This window comes from Tenebrio molitor, chromosome 4 (assembly GCF_963966145.1).
Source record: "Tenebrio molitor chromosome 4, icTenMoli1.1, whole genome shotgun sequence".
NCBI classification, from domain to species: Eukaryota; Metazoa; Arthropoda; class Insecta; order Coleoptera; family Tenebrionidae; genus Tenebrio; species Tenebrio molitor.
Window position 1 is genome coordinate 600855 of NC_091049.1, and position 16491 is coordinate 617345.

General features: G+C 35.9%; 5 protein-coding genes across 9 annotated transcripts in view; 3 read left to right on the forward strand and 2 right to left on the reverse strand.

The window, feature by feature from the left end:
• LOC138128942 (trichoplein keratin filament-binding protein-like) overlaps nucleotides 1-14118 on the reverse strand; it is a 19470-nt gene extending 5352 nt beyond the window's left edge. Inside the window, exons 1-2 of one of the 3 annotated variants that reach the window (XM_069045177.1) lie at nucleotides 13934-14118; nucleotides 12-398 (exon numbers count right to left, since the gene is read on the reverse strand). In XM_069045177.1, the coding sequence (XP_068901278.1) occupies nucleotides 12-396 (385 nt within the window). In that variant the 5' untranslated portion in view covers nucleotides 397-398; nucleotides 13934-14118. Of the gene's footprint in view, nucleotides 1-11; nucleotides 550-12488; nucleotides 12538-13933 lie in introns of those variants that run through there. The other 2 variants (XM_069045175.1, XM_069045174.1) reach the window with 2 other exon arrangements.
• Nucleotides 1-16491, reverse strand: part of LOC138128948 (methyl-CpG-binding domain protein 4-like) — a 41461-nt gene that overhangs the window by 15932 nt on the left and 9038 nt on the right. The gene's annotated exons all lie outside the window — the stretch shown is intronic.
• On the forward strand, nucleotides 654-1440 carry LOC138128950 (peptidoglycan-recognition protein LB-like). The gene is made up of 2 exons (XM_069045192.1): nucleotides 654-792; nucleotides 884-1440. The coding sequence occupies exons 1-2, from the start codon at nucleotides 753-755 to the stop codon at nucleotides 1396-1398; spliced, it is 555 nt and encodes a 184-aa protein (XP_068901293.1). The 5' UTR covers nucleotides 654-752; the 3' UTR covers nucleotides 1399-1440.
• Nucleotides 2492-3939, forward strand: LOC138128949 (peptidoglycan-recognition protein LB-like). Its single transcript, XM_069045191.1, has 2 exons — nucleotides 2492-2648; nucleotides 2786-3939. The coding sequence occupies exons 1-2, from the start codon at nucleotides 2615-2617 to the stop codon at nucleotides 3304-3306; spliced, it is 555 nt and encodes a 184-aa protein (XP_068901292.1). The 5' UTR covers nucleotides 2492-2614; the 3' UTR covers nucleotides 3307-3939.
• On the forward strand, nucleotides 7722-14901 carry LOC138128947 (peptidoglycan-recognition protein LB-like). Of its 3 annotated transcripts, none has more exons than XM_069045189.1 (2): nucleotides 7722-7997; nucleotides 9953-10806. In XM_069045189.1, exons 1-2 carry the CDS (start codon nucleotides 7955-7957, stop codon nucleotides 10465-10467), a joined length of 558 nt encoding a protein of 185 aa, XP_068901290.1. In that variant the 5' UTR covers nucleotides 7722-7954; the 3' UTR covers nucleotides 10468-10806. The 3 variants fall into 3 exon arrangements, with proteins under 3 accessions (XP_068901290.1, XP_068901289.1, XP_068901288.1); XM_069045188.1 differs by lacking the exon at nucleotides 9953-10806 and adding an exon at nucleotides 14117-14901 and having other exon boundaries at nucleotides 7868-7997; XM_069045187.1 differs by lacking the exons at nucleotides 7722-7997; nucleotides 9953-10806 and adding exons at nucleotides 11158-11455; nucleotides 14117-14901.

Consider the following 16491-nt stretch of genomic DNA (forward strand, 5'->3'; position numbering starts at 1 on the left):
CTAACAAATACCCGCATTGAGTTCCTTGAGGACCTCGACCGGGACCTCATTGACTTTCCGTGTGACGAACATCGAATTCTTCGTCTTGTGGACCATCAGCTCCACCTTGCACAGTTGTTCTTCGTCGTTCAGCAACTTTCTCAGTTTCTCTCGCCTTTTGACCAGATTTTCTTCGTGCTCCTTCTCTTTCTTCATCTTTTCGATCAACTTGTTGTTGGTCTCGTGGTATCTAGGCGAAGTCCACTCGTCGAATTTCGCGTTCTTCTTCTCCCACTGTTCGTAGTATTGCTTGCGGCTGTTCCAGGTCTGGTCGTGGAGAAATTGCTTCTCTCGACGCTTGATCATCTCGTTTTCGACGCGGACTCGGTGGCTCCGTGGGGGAGGTCGCGCCGCCATTTCTTCAAAAAAAGAAAAAAAAATTGGAGCGGTGGCTCTAGCTCTAGCTCTAGCTTTGTGCTCTCGAACAAAAGTGCGACTACAACTGCAGTGATCAGAAACTCGAAAAGTGCTACGGACGTCTTGATTTCTCTTCTTTATCTCTTGAAGCATTTGCAAAACAAGCTACTCTTGCTTCAACATTTTTTCTTCGTTCAGGAATCTATCTTGTTTTTTTTTTGGCTCATTTTGTTGTTTCGATCCAGAAATAGATTTGATAGAAATCTAAGCGTAATTTGGACCCAAATAAAACGAAGATAAAGATCTTATCTTCACCGAATATACTATAAATAGCTCTCACTGTCCTGGCCAGAGCAATGAAAATGTATCCTCAACTACTGATTGTTGTATTAATTGGTAAGTCTTTGTCTAGCCAAATTAGTTGCATGGCATTCAGGCCGGCCTAATTATTACTAAATTACGAGTACGACGATTTCCGTTATTTCAGGCACCGCCTCGGGCCTGACGATAATCCCCCGTGACGGTTGGAACGCCCGCTCCCCCACCAATACCCAGTACATGTCCAACCCCGTCCCCTACGTGGTGATCCACCACAGCGAGAGTCCTGGGGCATGTTACACCGAAGCCGACTGCATAAAGGCCATGCAGAGCATGCAAAACTACCACATGGACAGCAACGGTTGGGCGGACATCGGTTACAGTTTCGGGGTTGGAAGCGACGGCAACGCCTACGAGGGTCGAGGGTGGTCGAAGGTGGGGGCCCACGCTCCCGGATACAACAGCAACAGCATTGGGATTTGCTTGATCGGGAATTGGATGTCGGATCTACCCCCTCAGAATCAGCTGGATGCGGTGCAGGAGCTAATCCAGTACGGGGTGGATGAGGGGATGATCAGCGGGGATTACGAGCTGGTGGGGCACAGGGAAGTTACGGATACGGATTGTCCGGGAGATCGGCTGTTTTCGGAAATTAGCACGTGGGATCATTTCGTTGACATGTAATTAGCCAACTGGTAAAATAAATCAAATGAAACTTTGACAGAAGTTGATATGAAAAATATGGTAAGCTTTCAACCCCAAAAAGCGTAATAGTTATTTAAAAAAAAATGTATTTTTTTTTAATTAAAGGTACCACTTAATAGAAACAAAATTATTTAATGTCGCGAAACACAAATTTGGAATAACATTATTTTAAGAAAGTATACGCTTAAAAGAAAATTTTACAAAAATAACAGAAACTTATTGAATTATGTATAAGCAAAACAATACCGAATGAAAGATAAGAAATACAAAAAATATGTAAAAAAAAATACCTAAAAGTGTTATTGATTGGTGCTATCTAAAAATAGCAAATTGATTGTTTCTTATCGAATGGTATTTAAATTTAAAAAAAAAGAAAGATTTTTTGGCCCTAAATTTTAGGTTAGCTGTCAACATGCTCCAATTAATCTACGCTTTAGAAAAGCCTTCCCAGCCCAGGATTTCATTTGAACGCGCGATATAAATCATTTAGTTGTCTTAGAGTTCTTGGGTAGAGAACAGTACATTCTTTAATGAGCGTTTAATGATGGCTATTATTCAAGAGGATGAAAATTGCCACACGAGCCGTAGGCGAGTATTTGGACAACCCAATTTCGATTCTGATCGTTGGGAGTTGAAATACAATTTTTAGACACTATTTAGTCCTTCCAATTATTTCTAAATTTCCATTGTAAATGGACCAACTCAAGCCCCCATTTGTCGTCAGAAATCAAAACAAATTTTAGAAACATTCCACTGCCGTCATTTCTAAAAAATCTTCGCTCAATTCTGAAACACAATCTCACACGACAACATTGATTGTGCGATACGACATCTCAAATAATTTCTATTAAAAAAATCTAGGACGGAGTCCCTCAAAGTTCTACTCCCAAAAAAAGTAAGAATACTTAAAGATGCAAAGATTTCACAAAACTGAACCAATTTCAAAACATTCAAGCCCAACCGACATGATTTTGAACAGAACAAAATCAAAAAATAAATTTTTCAAAATTGTTCTATCTTTAATTATGCTGAATTGGCACAATTCGTTCCTCGAATTTAAAGGACATCGCTAGCAAGCTTCGATCACACATTCCATAAAAATCAGGTGCAATTTGGACCCACTTGTGTCCGATAAAAATCTTATCTTGGCATATCACGACATATAAGTTTGTTGTTCTTGGTTAGAACAGTGAAAATGTATCCTCAACTCTTGTTCGCTGCTTTAATTGGTAAGTTGACCACAAATTTCTCGTTTACTCAATTCGTAGTTCAGTCGTCGGTGCGGCATTCAGGCCGCCTCTTTCGTAACAAATTAACAAAACTCCCCCCGAACATTTAACACCGTTATCGTTATTGAATCCGTTAGTCGTGGGCGCCGTCTCCGGCCTGGACATAATCTCGCGGGACGGCTGGAACGCCCGCCCCCCGACAAACTCCGAGGCCATGTCCAACCCCGTCCCCTACGTGGTGATCCACCACAGCGCCGAACCGGCAGCTTGTTACACCAAAGACGACTGCATAGCCGCCATGCAGACCATGCAGCACATGCACCAGGACACCAACGGATGGGCCGATATCGGCTACAGCTTCGGGGTCGGCGGCGACGGAAACGCCTACGAGGGCAGGGGGTGGTCCAAGGTGGGCGCTCACGCCCCAGGGTACAACGCCATGAGTATAGGAATCTGTGTGATTGGAAACTGGATGGAAGAGTTACCCCCTAAGAATCAGCTGGACACTGTGCACGAGTTGATCCAGTACGGGGTGGAGCTGGGGATGATCAGCGAGGACTATCAGCTGGTGGGGCACAGGGAGGTTAAGGAGACGCTGTGTCCTGGGGATCAGCTGTATGCGGAAATCACAACGTGGGACCACTTCGTTGATTTATGAAATTGAATTAAAATCGTATCATAGTTACATATACAGGGTGTCTAAAAATTTTCGAATTCCGAATTCAGAGCGTTGTAGGGGATCACTTCAGTAGTCCAAATACGGAAATAAAAAGAAATCGGGACTCCCCCCACAAAGATACATTGGTCTTAAGGTGCACTCTTTGAACTGCGTTTTCTTCAAATACAGGCTGAAAAGTTCAGTGTTTATTGTTATTTATGGTGTAGATGATTGTGGAAAATAATAACGTAAAACAATTTTTTTAAGAATAGCTTTACTTTGGAGTAAAAAAATCTTAAATTTTTGTAATTTTTCTTAAAAATGGAACGGCAACGTAGCTAGAATAGTATTTTGTCACTGTGGACATGAAGGCTGCTATGTATTGAACAAAATTAAAGTGCTTATATCTTCTTCAGGAAGAGCGAATTTTTTTTTGTAAGTATTTTTCGAGCTCCACTGGGTCCTTTCCTACCACGCTCTGAATTCGGAATTCGCGAATTTTGAGACACCCTGTATAATTAGGTAATTACTATTAATGTCAAATAATAAAAATGATAATATGTAATAATGTCACTTAAACAAATTCAATACGTATTTACATAATTGTACTGAATAAAAAACATTTAATCAAAACGAACATTATTAAAACAATCAAACAGATAAAGATTTGCTACTGTTTCAGTGTTAAAACAACGGAGCTAGTGTGACACTCTACTGCGAACTTAAAAAAGCTGAAAAGAAAAATATTTATTCAACTGTGTCTGTGAATTATTTACAAATGGAGCAAAGGATTTAACAATTCATTTTCCCACATTTAATACGCACATTGTTTTAAGTAATTTAATAGAGAAGTTTCAACATGATTCACGAGTACATGTCGTCGTGAGTGTCTTAAATAAGTAGGTAAGTTTATTTATAAGTTAATCAATAACAAAATTAATCATTTTCATGATCTCTTGTTTTTGAACTACTAGTACGTTTATCACTGTAGAAAAAACTTGATGTTAAACTGTATATATTGATGTGTTATGATGACCCTGAAATGTTTGCGCAGTTTCAGTTGCATCGAAAATGATTTCAACTCCATTCACTTATACAGGGTGTGTCATAATTCCGTCGACAAACTTTCAGGGCTGTTTCTATGATCAAAAATAAGCATAAAACTCTTAATACATATGGGGTCAAAGACGCTTAGTTTGCGAGATAATAAGGATTTATTGATGAAACGTAAAAACATAAAAAGGAGCTACAATTTACAAAAATTGTCAAAATTTCGCCCGCCCTTTTCAATGCACAGATGATCCCATACAATCTAAGGGATTCAGATCGTAATTGTTTTTAAGTTTTTTGTTGATTATCTCGCAAACTAAGAGTTTTTGACCCATTATGTATTAAGAGTTTTATGCTTATTTTTCATCATAGAATTAGCTCTGAATGTTTGACGGTGGAATTCAGACACACCCTGTATAATAAAATAATGATAATGACAAGTGATGATATTTGAAAATTTAAATTTAAAAAAATGGGTAGTCTAGCTGAACAATTGCTTCGTAAACAAAACAAAACAAAAAAATAAGAGAGAATTACAAACTAAAAGCAAAACAAAACAAAAATTTAATATGTAATTCCCAACGGTGTTCGAAATTTTGTGTTTTTCTTTTTTCAATAGAAATCATCTTGGACGAGGTATGGAAATTCGAAAAAAAAAACTATAAAAAATGTGAAAAAGCCACAACAAGAATGTTTTCACAATTTGACATATTTTAATGTATCAAAAATAAGAAATAGTTATTTACGAACCGAGTGCGACAAGACATTTTTCGCACATGAGTGCATTTTTAAATTATTACCCAATAGTTCCCAATTTAGTGAATAGATGGCGCTTGTCCAAGTGTCAATTGAATTAATAGCGATTTATTTTCATTCTTTCGAAATTTTCAACATCCAAATTGGAGAAATGACGTTTTGTAAACCAGATTTTATTATTATCAAGTCAAATTATTTTCAGAATGCTCAAAAAGGCCAATGCTTTTTGGATGATTTTAAAGCACTAGTGCGGGAAATCTACGTTCGCGGTTAACTGTTGCGTTTGCGAAATGTCATTTTGAAGTTACTGAGTTCAAAAAAGAAATTAATTACTTAGAGACGTCCAAATCTTACAAAATAAATATTTCTCTTATATGAGGGACAGTTAAAATATGCGCAACTTGACAAAATGGTTTATTCTTGTTTTTGACATTTTTTTTTTGTAGTGTGGAAGTGTTTAAATTGAGAAATTAGTTTTTTTAATGACGTTTCACAGAACACATTCTTCGTCCAACCACCAACCAATCAAAACACTTTATTACTGCACCGCGTTCGGTTTTATAACAAGTAAAACATCAAGCAAAATATTTTTCTCCCTACCGGTTAGAAATGTAGGCTGTGGATACCTCATTTGAGGTGAGAAAATTCAACTTTCTCGCTAAGGTAAGAAAGTTAATCATCAAATGTTTATGGTAAAACTGTACCAAAATACAAATGTCAAAAGTGTCAAAAGTGAAATAAGTTATTGATAAATGAAAGCCAATTCAATGAAGTAAGTTGGTAGGTCAATCATATAATCTGGAAAATAAACAGATAAGCTAGGTAGGTAGATTACTTTACCCTGTTTATATCAAATTTTCGAACAAACCTCAAATCTTCAAATGCGATGACAAGTTAATTAAACAAATAACACAGCCTACTATTCAATTCTCAAAATTTTCGTTTTAATCACGAATATAACCATCTTTTTTGACTTTTTTCAACAAAGTTGTGCCGGTAGGGGAAAAAATTGTATTCAAACCTTGTTAAGAAAGTGTCCTTGCAGACCTTAGGCACTTACAAACCTCGTCTACGACTCGGTTTATAAACTTTGCCTGCGGTCTGCAAGAAACCACTTTCTTACCTTGGTTTGAAATATACTATTTTCTACTTCGAGCATTTTGTGACACCGAAAACAGTTTCACAAAGATCTGTGGGGTTGGTATTGATAGTAAAGTGCAGTGTTAAATGTGATGTCATTTGAACCTGAATCCATGTTTTGGATCAAAATAAACTATTAAAAGGGCAGATAATTATTTTATATTTAAAAAAATTAAATGAATGAAGCCGAAGTAGAAACAATAGCATGTTACACTCGTTTCACGAGACATGTTGTCGAACTCGTTCCTTTAGAGCACACTCCTCACTGCGTTCGTCGTGCTCTAAACCCTCTCGTTCGACAATAGACTGTTTTGTGCAACTGGTATAACAATATACTATTTATGTATTTAAGAGAATCATGTAACCAAATAAATAAATAGATATAAAGAAACAATTTTTTTTATTAAAACTCGTGGTCCTAAAATTACCGCGATGATGTTATGTGATAATAATTAATAACAGATAAGTACATTTTTTTTATCAAACCACATTCTTTGCTGCGGTTTAGTAGACCACAATAATTAACCTAGTTAGTGAAGAATCCCTAGATTCCAATATCTGACACTACAATTTTTAATTATTCAATAGTACTACTCTTAACACATTCTACATATTTTTTTCAAAACAATAAGGTCACGTGATTTGACAAGATGAAACTCCACTACACCCCTATTTTTCAATACAACAAAAACATTTTCTCAAATTAAACTGTTTAATAATTAAAGAGAAACCATTTGAGCGCCGCTTGTGAAGATTTCTTCGGAACTGGTCAGATAATAATTTGAGGGTAATAAAACAGTTCTAGCAAAATAAACTCGATCTAAAATTACTGAATTACTTCAAATTAAATAGTCACTGTACATTCGCAGTTAACTACTTTCGGTTAAAAATAAAAAACTCGATGTACACCGTATAAACCACCAACGACCACATCTTCCAAACTTGCCAATCATCAAAATGCCACGCTCAGATTATTTGTATCTCAGTTTATGCAACCATTAATTATTACGACAAGAGTCGGGCATTTAAAATTAGTTGCCGAAAAAAATCCCCATTAATGATGAACCAAAACAACACAAAACCACAACATCCCACCTATTTCCAAAAAAAATTCTTGTAATCTTGACCCCGATGCGAACCAGTTGCGTCACCGAAACGTCAGACAGAGACGGACTATGGGGGAATCACAATGCTTTCGCTTGTGGACTTTTACAAGCTGGCATTATTTAAATATTCCACTGTACCATACAGTCTGGTCCGAAATGCACTCGCGGTCGATCGCCAACACCACTTCCGACCGGAAACAACCCCCAACGTTGCAACAGCGCTGACAACCCTCGAACAAGAAACAAAACCACAAGAACGAAAAAAACTCGGTTATTGCTCCACACAAAAGAGATTTGTTTTGTGTCCGGCTTGTGTGTGGGAATGTGTTTAGTACACCGATTAGACTTTTTTGCTCAACTGTCGGCCAATTATGAATATTCATATAAAATATTAAAGTCGGTGTGGCGCGTTAGTACACTGTGAAAATTGTGTCCTGGAGGAGAAAAAAAAAACATAAAAAAATCCCATCTCGCCGGATCATTAATCTGATTGGTTTGATTAGATTATTTATATCCTTTTGCAATCTGTGTTCTGTCAAGTATTTACACTGGACCACCGTCTGCACTAATCAGAATTTGTAAAGTTTTCGACGAAAATGAGCCGAATCTTGTGTCCGCTCCTGTTTATTACCATAACCGGTAAGTAAAAGAAAATCCCCTCGTTGCCAGCCTTGGTTTAGCAGACGGATGTCAGTAGTGGTGTGATTGTGACATCTCAATCATTGTCGATTTGTGTTTCCATTTTTTACGGTAATTGTCAACACGTTTAAGTAATTTTTTCGTCAAGGCTCCAACGATTATTTCGCGCGTTCTCTATGAAATTTGTCCGATTTGCGGAGGTAATTATCGCACATGATGGGAAAAAAACATCAAAATATGTATGTAGCTAGTTTCCAATTTTTTTTTTGTTGGTTTGGTATTTTTTCGTGACGCAACCGGCGTAATCGTAATAGCAATAGCTAGAGAATGTTATCAAAATATTGGTAATGGCACATTGTAAATTTCAACGCTTTTTGCAATGTCTGCTTGCATTTATGTATCTATGTATTTTTCATTGGGTGAGCTTTATTTTGGTTTTATTTGAAGAACTCAAAAAACGTACGATAATTACAAAGTCAGGGAATAGTCACTTAAATAAATGGGAAAACAAAAAAACTTTAAAATTTCATAATATAATAATATTAATGCTGATAAAATAACGCAGAAAAAAATTGTGATTATTTAATTAATTTTGGTTTTGCATAATTACATATTAAATTTGCACTTCTTTTGAATAAAAAAGCCCAACAATTTTTTTGATATACAGGGTGTTAGTAAATGGTTGGGAATAAATTTCGGGGTGAATTCCTTATGAAAAATGTGGCTTAAAACCTAAATAAAGTATTTCGTTAAAATGAGTAGTTTTCTCAAAAAAAGAAAAATAAATAAATGTATTCTGGCATATCCGTATTTTTTTTTTGAAAAACTGCGAAATAATGGTTTAAAGAAAAAATTTAAAGTGGAACGTTGAATTTAAAAAAAAAATCAAAACTAATGCGATTTTAGGCAGACAAATGAACTAATTAGAGAAATTCTACAACAGTGAACTACATTTTTTTTTTGAGAAAACTACTCATTTTAACGAAAAACTTTATTTAGGTTTTAAGCTACATTTTTCGTAAGGAATTCACCCTGAAATTTATTCCCAACCATTTACTAACACCCTGTAGGTGGTCACAAATAAAAATGATTTTGAAAGTTGAAATGTAAAACTGCGTTTAATACAAAATCTAATTGGTTTTTTTCCGCTGATTTCGTAAATAATTATAGGAAGTGAATTAGGTCAGTATAAAAATCAGAATTTGACATTTTGGTTGAAATTTACATTTTATTTTTTTTGGCTTTGTTTGTATTAATACTGTGGGGGAAAACTTTAAGAACTTTTTTTTATAATATTCATAAAGAAACATATTTTGCTGATTTTTATATTTAAATAAAATCCCAAATCACATTTTTTTAAATTGTTTTATTTCTGGGTGACATCTGAAACTCTTCTGACCTAAAATTTACACTGCTGTTACTCAAGGTATAATTCTAACTCCTGCATTTTCCCTGTTCTGAATAATTCCAAAATAAACTCTGCATGAAGCACTTGCAAAACCTCCAGTTGAGAAAAAAACAACAATTCGATATCGATTCAAATAATTAATTTTTTTGTTCGACACTGTCAGAATTAGACAATTTTCTCCTGTGTGAACGGATTTTGATAAATGTCGCAACTTGTCAAAACGAAACATCAAGCTAATTTTAAAGATTTTAAGCGATTTGGAGCCTTTAACTCGTGCTCAAAAAAAGCCCAATTTACACACGAATTCGTTAAATAATTTGCCAATGAATCAGTGCAACGCTAAATCAGCGATACAAATCTTATCCTGAAAGTGATACATATATGTACAAGGTTCTCCTTTCGATTAGTAAATATTTGCCTTCCACTCCTGATTATTATATTGATTATTATTGATAAATCCACATTTATTGCGACTCTTTGTTGGCATCGTTGCAATTTCGGCATTCAGGCCGCCCTACTTCACCATTCATAACATCGACGTTTCTAGGCACCGCTCCCGCGCTGGACATAACCTCCCGTGACGCCTGGAACGCCCTCCCTTTCACCACCTCCGAGCTCGTGCTCAACCCCGTCCTCTTCGTGGTGATCCACCACAGCGAAGTTCCTCCGGCCTGTTATACCAAACGCGAATGCACCCTGGCCATGCAGCACATTCAAAACATGCACTTAGAATACAAAGGGTGGCCAGACATCAGCTACAATTTCGCCGTCGGCGGCGACGGTAATGTGTACGAGGGTAGGGGGTGGTCTCAAGTGGGCGCTTACACTCCAGGTTACGACAAAGACAGCATAGGAATATGCTTGATAGGAAACTGGACGGAAGAGACACCCCCTCAGAATCAGCTGGACGCCGCGCAAGAGTTGATCCAGTACGGGGTGGACCAGGGGATGATCAATCCGGACTATATGGTGTTGGGGCACAGGGAAATTTCGGAGGTGGAATGTCCGGGGGATGGGTTGTTCGCAGAAATAAGCACGTGGGAGAATTTCGTTGAATTTTGATTCTAATACCAACCGAGAGAAAGTGTAATTAATAACACTGCATAAAGTGCAAATAACTTATATACAATGTAAATTGAATATAAAATCATAATTACGTAGATAATTGAGTATAAGTAAACTGTGAAACTGTGATTATTATAAATTGTTTTAATTTTATGTGATTATTTCCTTCATGTGTTCAGCAACCAATTGCGTGACAAATATTGACCAATCAAAACGAGAAAACAAAAAATAACCCGATAAAATTTCTCTAAAATGCACATGTGCAATAATCTGATAAAAAATGTCGGTACCTGATTTTTTTTTTTAATTATTTTGAATAAAAAGGATTGGAAATAATGCGTTTGGTTTCATTCTATTCCATTCCATTCAGGAAATAATCAGCCGTATACCCCTCGTGCAAAATTTTAATATCGGCTATTTTTTTGCTAATGAACTCAAACATCCATAAATTATTCGGTCAGAAGACCCATTATTATCAAATAAAAGCCCTCGACTTCGTCTCGTGCTCTTATTTGCTAATAATTGGTCTTCTGGATCGTTAAGTTATTCTATTTTTAATGTAAAACATTGAAAAGAAAAAAGAAAGCTTTTTTGGCTCTAAATTTTAGGTTAGCTGTCAACATGCTCCAATTAATCTACGCTTTAAAAAAGCACAACAATTGACGGTTTCCAACGCCTCCCCAGCCCAGGATTTCGTTTGAACGCGCGATACATTTAGCAATTTCAATTTTGTGTTTTTTTTCTCTTTGCAAATTTTCATCATTTTACTATTAAACTATTGCACAGAAAGAAAAAATTTCGTCACATCATTGGACAATTAATCTAATTGGTTAGATTAGATTAGTGATAAGGGTCTTATCGTTTTGCGGTCTGTGTCGCGTCAGGTATTTAAACCGGACCACAGTCTGGACGAGTCAAAATTTGTAAAATTTCTCGACGAAAATGTACCGAATCTTGTGTCCGCTCCTGTTTGTTACCATAACCGGTGAGTAAAAGAAAATCCCCTTGTTGTTGACACCCTTGGTCTAGCAAGCGGATGTCAGTAGTGGCGTGATTGTGACATCTCCATCGATGTCGATTCGTGTTTCAATTCTTTACAGTAATTAAGTAATTTTTTCGTCAAGATTTCGACGATTATTTCGCGCGTTCTCTATGAAAAACATCAAAATATGTAAAGAGCGATCAAATTAATTTGTAATCGAGTTTACCATGAATCCGAAATCGTATGTCGTTACTTGAACTCCAATAAACACATCTTGAAACACAGGTTAGAGCTCGATATATCAATCGCAAAAGACATACGGATTCAAATCCATGGATGACCTGATTACAAATTAATTTGATCGCTCGATAGTTAGAAAGTTTCACAAATGAAATTAATAGAAAAGGTACCAGTTTAATTAATCTACCTATCAGAACACAATATTTTTTTTTAATTTAAATTTTCAATGACAGAACAGGTCTTGTAGAATATCATCCTCGCAAATACAGGGTGTTTTTGAAATGCGTACACAAATTTTAACCACGAGCTACTGGCTGCATGTAGAACTCGGAAAAAATATCTGAAAAATTCTATGTCAAAAAATAAAATGACATTTATTTTTTGAGCTACAATTTTTTTAATAGAATTTTTTAGATATTTTTTCCGCCAGTAGCTCGTGGTTAAAATGTGTGTACGCATTTCAAAAACACCCTGTATAATAGGTATGTAATTCCAAACTAGCTCAATAATAGTAGTACTCAAAATATTTTAACTCAATGTAAAAAATAAATGAGCAGTGGAAAATGTTTTTAACAAAACCTAAAGCTTAAAATTTTTTTTAATAATACAGTAGGTACTTGATGGTTTTAGCAAATGATTCATTTTTCCTTACAGCTAAGTATTGGACCAAGATAATTACTTCGAACAATAAAATTCTTAGTGTCATTCTAGTAGAATCAGAAAATCAGAACACCAGACTTGTCTTTTTCGCAAGTTCATTAAAATTATTATGGATACAGGTGATGTTTCAACTCACTTGTTTCGTGGTACTCCCAAATTCCAAAAGTCATTCCCTAGTACCACTTCTAACTTAGTTAGAAACAGAACTTTTCATCTTTTTTTTTGCATGAATTACTCCAACAACAAAAACAAGTTGACATTACTTCGTGAACGGTACCGCTACTAGATTTTTCGTGTTTACAAAATCGCACGACTTAAATTAAGTCAACAAATCTGTTAGCAAATTTTCACCTTGTAAATGACTAGAACAAATAAATCCGTTTCATTTAACGATGTTAATTAGTCAAGTCACGATGAAAAATAAATCAAATTACAACAAATGCAGCTGCTCCAAAGTGGTACCGTAAAATATGAACTGGGACGAGTTAAATCTGTCAATAATCATTTTAATTAAGAATAAATAGGACAGATTCGAGCAGTAAGATTGCTGAAAAACATGCTTGTCCAGCGAGAGATTGGTTGACATAAAAATCACTAAATTCTACGTAGAAAAAGTAGTACCTAGCGCACGTAAAATTTGAAATACAGGGTGTTATTGAAAGTTGTACAGATATTTTAACCACGAACTCGGAAGAAATATCTAAAAAATTCTGTCAAAAAATAAAATGACATTTATTTTTTGAGCTACAATTTTTTTAATTGCTTTTAGTCTTCTACGTTGTCTAACAACCTCGTAGGTAAAATTTCGGCACATTTTAAAAATACACCCTGTATATCATGTTTTATAAAATGTACGCCAATACGAAGTAATCTATAGGAAATATGCTTTAAAACAAGGAAAACGCCTTGGTGTACGTTTTATAAAATATGATATACAGGGTGTATTTTTAAAATGTGCCGAAATTTTACCTACGAGGTTGTTTGACAACGTAGAAGACTAAAAGCAATTAAAAAAAAATGTAGCTCAAAAAATAAATGTCATTTTATTTTTTGACATAGAATTTTTTAGATATTTTTTCCGAAGCCAGTAACTCGTGGTTAAAATATCTGTACAACTTTCAATAACACCTTGTATGTATATCCTTCAAGCAGTAACATTTTTGCCCTGAAATTATGCTCTAATTAATCTATTCTAGTGCATTTTGTAGTGTTGGGTTAATTTAATACAATTTAAAATCTTCCAATCTCTCGCTGGACGAAGTATATCAAAGATTTCACACTAAGAGCCACGAGTATAGTTTTCCCATTTATAATTTGGTTTTACTACCAGCCCTGTTGTCAGGGAGTTAAATACCCCGACAATAGGCAACTACCGCCATAAATCCTAGGACTGTAAAAGAAGGTCCGTTGTCTGTTGTCTGACTAGGCTACAATATCTTCACGTCTATTGCCAAAACCACAACCCCAGCCCCTAATAATCACAACTGAACTGCCATAAAACCAAATTATAAATGGGAAAACTATACCACGAACAAGATATGTAACACGTGCGATAAAATCCAACATTCGGAAAAACATTACATCTCCGCTACGTCAAATTCAATTATTTCTTCTCCTTCTCCCCTCCCCCTGCAACATTTCCTCTTTCCAACAAACACGGTGAATAACAGTTTCATCATCGCCTTTCCAGTGTAGCAAGCCCCATTATCACTCGTTTGTAAACAAATACGAACGAACAAACTATTCAGACTGAACGTTTTGTAGGTACCATGTCCGCATTGGTGTTGACCACTCGCGAAGAATGGAACGCCCGCCCTCCAGTTCTGATCGAACCGATGACCAACCCCGTCCCCTACGTGATCATCCACCACAGCTACATCCCCCCGGCTTGTACCACCACTGCCGACTGCCTGGACGCCATGAGGAAGATGCAGGACATGCACCAGATCACCAAAGGATGGAACGACATTGGGTACCACTTCGCCGTGGGCGGCGACGGACACGCTTACGAGGGCAGGGGGTGGTCGAGAGTGGGGGCACACGCCCCCGGCTACAACAACATCAGCATCGGGATCTGCGTGATCGGCGATTGGACGCAGGAGTTGCCCCCCGAGTGGCAGCTGGAGGCGGTACATCAACTCGTCGAGCACGGAGTGGAGCAAGGAATGATCCAGGAGGACTACAAACTGCTGGGACACAGGCAGGTCAGGGATACGGAGTGTCCAGGGGACAGGCTCTTCAACGAGATAACCACGTGGGAACATTTCAGCGAAACTCCGAAAAGTACCAAAGAAAATAGAAAAGAAAGTGGCAACGCCAGTGGCGTAGACGATAATAAACTTTTTTTTTTCAAACACAAATCCTGATCGGGTGTAGTCTGATCCTGTACGGTGTGGCTGTTTTGAGAGGCTTTTGAGGCACTGGCTGTAGCGAATTCGAGGACGAATGTTTCGCACCAAGATACATACGTAGACAAATTCTAGATAGGAACGAAAGGTTCATCAAAAAGTGTAATCAAAATACATAATAAAAATAAAAATACAAAAATATGATGTGTTCATTATTTATCCCCAAAAAATTGAGACACTGTGAAATTGTGACATGGAAGAAACTCCGACGTAGATATTGTGTAAAAAGTGGGTATAATGCGAAATAAATGATAATATAAATAGTGCTTCAAGGGAATTACCATTACTTGATAAAAACATCCGTGACGATGAATAAAAATGCCGGCCTCGACGCTGTGCTCCCATTTTTATACAGGGTGTTTCTGAAATAGGTACATTAATTTTAACTGGTAATAGAACTCGTCAAAAGGAACAACTTTTCTATCTACCATTTTGCCGAAAAACGATGTTTAATTCCAAAAAAAAATTGTAGATTTTTCACTAAAATAGCCCTACGCCACTAAATACTGCAATGGCTAATTGAGATCAGCGCTAATATGAAAAAAACATCAATTTTCATCCAGAAAACGTGTTTTAACGCCGAAATCGAAATTCAAATAAATCTACCCGTATAGCAAAAAATCCACTTCGTAAAAATCTGGTTGTTTCACGTTTTTAGGTAGCTTAGTTTTGGGGATATGAACGGTTTTAGGAAAATCTTTCCTAGTTTTTTAAGCCATTACGCAACGTTTTTCGCCAAAATGGCAGAGAGAAAAGTTGTTCCTTTTGATGAGTTCTATTACCAGTTAAAATTACTGCACTTATTTCAGAAACACCCTGTATGTAATAATAATAATAGATCTTGAGTTGAAGAATATGTTGAGCCTAAATTATTTGTACGTTCGAGAAAGACTTATCATTACTGATAATACATACTTATAAATTACTGCTATTAATAACTGTACGATTATAACATAAAAAAACAGCAGTTTTTATGTTAAAACAATATTATTTGACATCAAAATTTATTTTATTGTACAAACAACGATAAAATATAATAAGGAAAATAAATGTAGAGTTATTATTGGAATTTTATATATTTTTGAGGTCGCTAAATTAACGAGAATGTATCAAATGAGTAAATTAGTGAAAAAGCAAATTGCAAATTTGAACAATAATTACCTATTTGGGCAGTTCACAAATTACGAAATAACGATTTTACGAGTATTCGTTTAGGTTAATGAACATCAATCATACAAAAAAAAAAAAAATGATGACGTGCTAAAAAAGTTCACAGGGAGATAGTTACATAAACGATTTTCAAAAGAAAAAAACATATTTTTGAAATTGTAACACTCATTTGGATTACACAGCATGTTTCTAATCATACTTTTTGAAGTACACCCATTTAAAGTGTTGACTCAAAAATTACACACCAGTCTAATCGTTAAGTGCAATTTTAAGTAATACAAAAAATAGTACCTACTCAAAGATAAGAAAGTGAATGTGGCAACTGAGACTACGAGAAATTAAAGAGATTAAAATTTGAATTAACAAAAAAAAATACGAAATGGAAATTGTTATTTACATTACAAGCTGCGAAAGTTTACTTTTATGTGCGAGGTGTTTTTAAATGGCCGAGGCGGAGCGTAAGCGTAGCCGAGGTTGTTTAAAAACCCAAAGCACGTGAAAGAGACATTTAATAAAATACAATGATTCAGTGATTATAATAAAATTTAGTATAAGCTGGCT

What these genes read in the sequence shown, in the direction of transcription:
- LOC138128950 (XM_069045192.1), top strand. Translation starts at nt 753, where the DNA reads ATGAAAATGTATCCTCAACTACTGATTGTTGTATTAATTG. An exon ending in ACTGATTGTTGTATTAATTG is followed by an intron (nt 793 to 883) that starts GTAAGTCTTTGT and finishes CCGTTATTTCAG; the next exon opens with GCACCGCCTCGGGCCTGACG.
- LOC138128949 (XM_069045191.1), top strand. Translation starts at nt 2,615, where the DNA reads ATGTATCCTCAACTCTTGTTCGCTGCTTTAATTG. An exon ending in CTTGTTCGCTGCTTTAATTG is followed by an intron (nt 2,649 to 2,785) that starts GTAAGTTGACCA and finishes TGAATCCGTTAG; the next exon opens with TCGTGGGCGCCGTCTCCGGC.
- LOC138128947 (XM_069045188.1), top strand. Translation starts at nt 7,955, where the DNA reads ATGAGCCGAATCTTGTGTCCGCTCCTGTTTATTACCATAACCG. An exon ending in CCTGTTTATTACCATAACCG is followed by an intron (nt 7,998 to 14,116) that starts GTAAGTAAAAGA and finishes AACGTTTTGTAG; the next exon opens with GTACCATGTCCGCATTGGTG.